Source organism: Prosopis cineraria, unplaced genomic scaffold (assembly GCF_029017545.1).
Source record: "Prosopis cineraria cultivar Desert tree isolate PC_DT_omini unplaced genomic scaffold, ASM2901754v1 PC15, whole genome shotgun sequence".
NCBI lineage: Eukaryota > Viridiplantae > Streptophyta > Magnoliopsida > Fabales > Fabaceae > Prosopis > Prosopis cineraria.
Genome location: NW_026555346.1, coordinates 2,364,701 through 2,370,882, shown reverse-complemented (window position 1 = coordinate 2,370,882; position 6,182 = coordinate 2,364,701). Strand labels below are relative to the sequence as shown.

The 6,182-nt window shown below is 33.2% G+C and overlaps 1 protein-coding gene across 1 annotated transcript; it reads right to left on the bottom strand.

Annotated features, from left to right (window-relative positions):
* Positions 1-1,960: 1,960 nt before the first annotated feature.
* Positions 1,961-5,517, bottom strand: LOC129294208 (uncharacterized). Its single transcript, XM_054932394.1, has 5 exons — positions 5,168-5,517; positions 4,842-4,912; positions 4,578-4,753; positions 2,722-2,830; positions 1,961-2,439 (listed from the first exon to the last, which is right to left on the bottom strand). The coding sequence occupies exons 1-5, from the start codon at positions 5,433-5,435 to the stop codon at positions 2,131-2,133; spliced, it is 933 nt and encodes a 310-aa protein (XP_054788369.1). The 5' UTR covers positions 5,436-5,517; the 3' UTR covers positions 1,961-2,130.
* Positions 5,518-6,182: the final 665 nt, after the last annotated feature.

The window sequence follows — 6,182 nt, the reverse complement described above, 5'->3', positions numbered from 1 at the left end:
AATCATGATTGTTAACTTATCTTACTTCTATATATGATTTTAATTTTATCTTTATTTCTTCAATTCATCCCATTCATTATCTTCCAAGCAACTAGACACAGGTTCCAAGTTCTTTTAAGACTTTTCCTAGCTTGATTGGCTAGCACTCATTGCTTAAGGTAGAAAGTGGTTCTTTTATTTCTGTTTCATAACTTACCATCACTCATATATTTCATTCAATATAATGAACAAGTTGCAAGCAGCAATACAAATGATAGAAGAAACAATAAATATAGCCTTTATCATTTTTATGGCTGCTTTCGAATGAAACCAATGTATGAATCAAGCGCCGAATAAATAAGACAAGGAAAGCAAAGACGAAATGATTAAAAAGGGGGAAAGTTTAGCCTTGGAGTAATTGTCAAGCTAAGGATGGGGTAAAAGACAAATTCTAATTTTTTAACATACTGCAATTAAATAAATGCACTGTTCAAACTTCAGACGCTAGGGAAGCCTTCCATTCGGCGTTTCCCAGCAATTGAGAGTTTCAATAATGCTATTGAAACTGACGTTTTTCCTTGTGGAGGGGGAAATGACGTTATGATGACCAAATAGACTGTTCTCTTCCCCAACTAATCCCAGCTTTGGTGTTAAAATGTACTTCTTTCATTTTTTATATATAAAAAAAATTATATCACACAATTTAAAAAAATTAACTAATTATAATAATTATATCTGAAAATAAAAAAATTAAATTAAAATATTCTATATTAATCAATATAAATATACATTAATTATTTTTCATTAATGTAAACTATGAAGGGTGATTTAAAAATGTATAATAAATATTTATTAAAATATGTAATTTTATTTATATGAAAAAATAAGTAAAAAATAATAATTTTTTTTATAAATAAAAACAGAGTGATAAGGATAAGCTCTTATTTTTTTTTTTTGTACTTTGCAATACCCAATATCCTAGGCCCATCCCATGGCAAAATGAAAGAATTTTAATGAGGGTCGAAGTTAATTTGGATTGAGTTGAAACGAGGCCCTTTTAAATAGTAGCCCTACCACTAAAGTTGCTATATTTACATAGTTCAAATTCCAGACCTTTAGTTGAGTTGTTTTTTTCCTTTATTTTGAGAAAGGCGGTAGACCTACTCTTTTCCAAAATATTAGTTGGTTTTAGTTTTGTTTCAGAATATATAGCTTTCTTTATTTTTAATTTAACTTTGACTATTTTTAAATCATAATAGATGGAGTAAGAAAGTCACTTCAATAATAGAAAATAAAAGAAAATCACAACCAGAGCTCCAGAACAGAAGGTTTAGTGATTCAGCTGTGCATGCTACACTTTCCATTGTTTTGAGCTCTCATTATCATTTTTTCTCATTTGGTACCCTGAATGTAATTCTCCCAAAATAAAACAACAATAAATCAAAGTATTTTATCCAAATATTATTAAATATGTCACGATCTAAATTATTTAAGTAAATGTGTAAAGGCTATGCTAATATGAGATTCATCGAATGGCTAGCGATATGTTAATCAATTCATCTATGAAGGCGTGAGATGGTTCAAATAGAAGTGGGGGAGCTGAATGCTACAATTGGAGGTCTCCAGTTCCCAAAAGCCCGTTTTAGTTTCTGGTAATTCAAAATTAGAATTACTATGTGAAAACACAGTATAATCTAATGGTCCAAGAATGAGTGCGTTAAACCCCTGCGAACGCACGCTTCCCTAATTGGTCAGCCAATATCAGGATTTACCATTACCAACTAACCAACTTCATGTCACAGTGAAACGTTTCGTTTACTAGCTAGTGTGAAGCAAATGTTTCAACAACTAGTGTGAAACGTCTAAATGGCAATGGCATTCTGGGGCCTAAGCTTCCACACCTTTTTTTTTTTTTGTTCTTCCTCTCTCTTCCACTTTCACATGCAACCAACAATCAGTTGTGAAAACAAGCAATGACAGAAACGACAGTAATTACCCATGATACCGTTAAATTGACAAAAAAAATTATTGCAACTCTTCGCTTTGTACATGCACGAACATGACGCTCTCTAAATACACTCAGACGTACAAAAAGACATGGGCAGGCGTGGGGTACCAAAATATGACCTCTTGCCAAAAATATAACCAAAGTTACATTTCAGAATACAACCTAACTAAACGCAAAGAATCAAAGGGGGTACTTAAACGCCACTCTCTTTGCTTCTTGTTCAGTGGTCTTCCTTTCCCTGCTTTCTCTCTATTTGCTCTCACGTCTGCCAAACCCCAGGTGCAGCACCTTGTTTCCAGGTCAAAGGCTATCAGGTTGAACACACCCTCACTTTCTGCAGATGAGACATCTAAATCCTCATTGCTCACGTATTTCACATACATTGGTCGCTCCTTGAATCGATCCAGGTCATTGGGAATCCGGACTATCCTTTCAACACCAGGAGAAGACACCTGAAGGAAGATATCATAAATTTTACTCTCCATCAAAAGGAAGCCTTGAAAATTTCATAAATTTCAATTTGAGAGCTCTAGCGGCCTCCAAGAACACGGGCGCAAAAGAAACAGAAGCTTAGCTACTATAACGAGACCACACGTTTCATTAATCATTAGCTCATAAATTCAACAATCTGCACCTTCAAATGTTGCTCATCATGCCATGCCAGCTTCACAAGTTATTTCTCGCAACCCAAATTAAAGTAAGATAAAATTCCAATGAGATACTTGAAATGATACCTCCAAACTTATATCTTCAGGCACAAATTTGGCAAGCTCTGCTTCATCTAACTTTGCTCTATAGGCAGTAGAAAAAGCTTCGATGTCTTCCATGCTAGGCGAGCCAGACCTAACAATATGTGAAAGTGAAAGCTCAAACATCAAGCACCAACTGGCTATTACTATACTACAGCAACCTCAACAACTTAGGCAAAAAATCAGTGAATATACTAGCAGATATTACCAGGCAGAGACAATAGGGAAACTGAAACAGACAAATATTACTACACTTGGTGGATTTTGCTAACTAGAAGTGGAAATAAACCAGGCTATGGCTTGGTCTACTTGGAGCCTAGCCTAACCTATTTACTAAATAGGCTCAGGCTAGGTTCAAGCCTTTGATTGGGCCTATTTAGTTAAATAGGCCGAATCTATTTTTACAAGGCCCAACCTACAAGCCTAACAAGCCTTCCTATTTGCGTATATATTATTATGTAATATATTGCATGCACATTAATTTCACCATTTGATTTTTGATCAATCTATTCTTTTTTATTTCTAATTATATTCTCAATCAGATTAGACTTATATATTGATTTTAATGTTGTTAATTTATTGTTGTAATTTAGTTGGTAAGTAATTTAATTGTTATATATTAGAATTGATAAATCATGTTATATAAATATAGAATTTAAAAGTCCTAAAGCATGTTTGAGATGTTGAAAACCAATATGTAAGCTTATTTAAAATGCTTACATTTAAGTAGGCTTTGGGTAGGTTCAAGTCAAAACCGTAAAAAAAAGCTTGATACAAACTTCAAGTCTTTAACTTATCACACAGGCTCAGGCCCATTTGGCCAAACTTTAGCTCAACCTAGCTTATTTTGACCCCTACTGCTTAACATTCAAATAGCATGATTAGTTCATCCACTAAAAAATGTCCACATGGTATTGACTATGTTTAACTACAAGGTGAAAAAACTTGGGTAATCTAATGAAATATATAGTAGCCATGGAGTCATTAAAGAGTCTTGCTAGTCTAAACACAGTTGCCAAGGGTAATGTTTCTACCCCCTTTTATCCATTCATTGCACTTAAAACCTTCGATAAAATTGCAAAGATTTGCTCTTCTCAGTTACAAAGTAAAAGTCCTCTTTTTGCTTACAAGGGATAGGGATACCAAAATGCATTCCATCTTCTCGTTTTCAATCCTAAATAAAATTGCAACCATTACCCAGCTTGACCGATTGGTTCTCAGATCTGACATCAGCCAGATATTTTGTCTCAGCAAACGTGAGATGATTGGATAGGGTATACAACACTTACAGAAGAAATCAGAATAACAGCAATGAAAAGGCATAAAAGATGGAAAACAATACAACATTACCTATCCGAAACTCTTGGCACATGAATTTCACTATATAAATATATATGCATATTAATTGTATTATTTTGATCCTTTGACTTACATATGCAACATTTAAGGGACTTCAGTTATTGGCACCCGAGGATAGCTACACTACAATATTTTCAACTTCGGCATGTTACTTTAGAAAATAATAATTACGTCAAAGGGTCAGCTTGTTATAAACACAGTAAACACTTTATGACAATATGACCATATAATCAGAAAATTGAGCAAAATAATTCAATCTGTCTGTCTTGCTGAGCATTAATGATCATATCTGAATCAGGATATATTTCACGAGTTAGAAAACACAGCCATACTGTCATAGACGCGTCCTTGTTTTGCGGCATATCCAACATAAATGCCAACAAAATACGTTATGACTAATTGAAGCAATATAAGCTTCAAGGTCCACTTCTTCGCTTTTATTTTCCCCCAGAAAATACAATAAAAAAGCATCTAATGCTTACTTGTTGGAAAGCCTCTCTATGCGCACACGAATGGTGGAATTGACCAATGTCTTGAAAGCATATATTTGCAGTTCACCATCGAAAGAGCTAATAACCTCTTCAGCAATCGCCAGTGCTTTCTTATCCCACCATGTTCCAGCAAGAGAAATTCCACCGCCTCCGCCCCCATCACCTACCTTAGAAACCAAATGTGCACATTGATATACGTACAAACAAAATATCTGATATTTTATATCAACACAGCAATACAAGAGCGAAAATTACAAAGAGTTCAGCATCGCCATCTCCATACTCCTCTTCGTCGTAGAAGTTGTCACCGTCATCCCCTGAGTCCTCTATGAAATCAATAACTTCCGTCAGAAATAATGGGGTTTGGAGCAAAAATATCCCAGGTTGACTTCAATGGAAATTTCGCAATAAACTCGTCTTGACTTCCGCACATGGTCACTATAGCACGATTTGAATGTAAAGGTATAATACTTGTGTGATTAAAACGGGAAAAATATGAACTTCGAGTACATCTCAGAGAAAAATTTTAGTCAGAGTCACTCAAAGACAAAGAAGAGATTCGGTGTAGAGGGTAGCTCTACCGTATTCGAAATCATCAAGGACGTCCTCTTCATCGTTCATTGGCATCTCTTCGACAAGTGCGGGTTCGAGAACTAAATCTGACTCCGATTTTCTTTTCTTGGCGCAGAGAATTTGGGACTTTCTCGAAATATGATGGAATGAGCTGGCCCACAATTGGAAAGAAAAATTTCTGGGAGATGGGGGAAGTAAGTAGAAGTTACTAGCAGGAACTACATGTGAGAATGATGTTGGGGAGTCTCTCAAGGTCAAGGCTTTCACCAGATCCATTCGATTATCAGAAGGTGCACTTGAATTCTGGTTTTGGAGCTTCGTACGGTGGGGAGTGGAGTTTTCTCCGAGTCTGAGACGCCACAAGCCCCGATTTTTATGGAAACACCGCGATAAAATCTCCCTTAAATGTAGAAATAATAATTTAATTTTTTTATAATATTATAATTTTTTTAAAATTTTAAATAAAAATTTTATTAATAATAAATTTATATAAATTATTAAATTATTTTTATTAAAAATAAATAATTTATTATTTTTTAAAAAAATTTATAATAATGCAACATTAAATTAAAATATTTATTATCATATTATTATAAATTTTAAAAAAAGGTTATGAATATAAAAAAAGTGTAAAATATTTATTTTTAATAAAAATAATTTAATAATTTATATAAATTTATTAATAATAAAAAAATTTAAAATTTTAAGGGAGTTATAATATTTTAATAGATTAAATTATTATTTATATATTTTAAAAAAATTTATTATTATTATTATTATTTTTCTTGCCTTGGTTCAAGAGAGGTGGTCGCTGTGGTGTTCCAATGTTTTTTGGGTGAAATGTTCGGCTTTTTTGGGTCGAATGTTTGGGCTGGACTGCTTGTAGTTAAAACATGTTACCTCCTATTACAATACAGAGTACTCCCTTGGGTCCAATATTTTATATGCCTTTTAAAAATATAATTTAATTTACTTTATAACTTATTAATTAATTGATAAAATTATTTTATTTTAAATTAAAAT

Bases quoted from the DNA above. Each gene is read 5' to 3' on its own strand.
- LOC129294208 (XM_054932394.1), bottom strand. From the start codon at position 5,435: ATGGATCTGGTGAAAGCCTTGACCTTGAGAGACTCCCCAACATCATTC. The intron at 4,913-5,167 runs GTAGAGCTACCC...TTGATTTCATAG, and splicing joins CCTTGATGATTTCGAATACG to AGGACTCAGGGGATGACGGT. The intron at 2,440-2,721 runs GTATCATTTCAA...ATCTTCCTTCAG, and splicing joins CTGAAGATATAAGTTTGGAG to GTGTCTTCTCCTGGTGTTGA.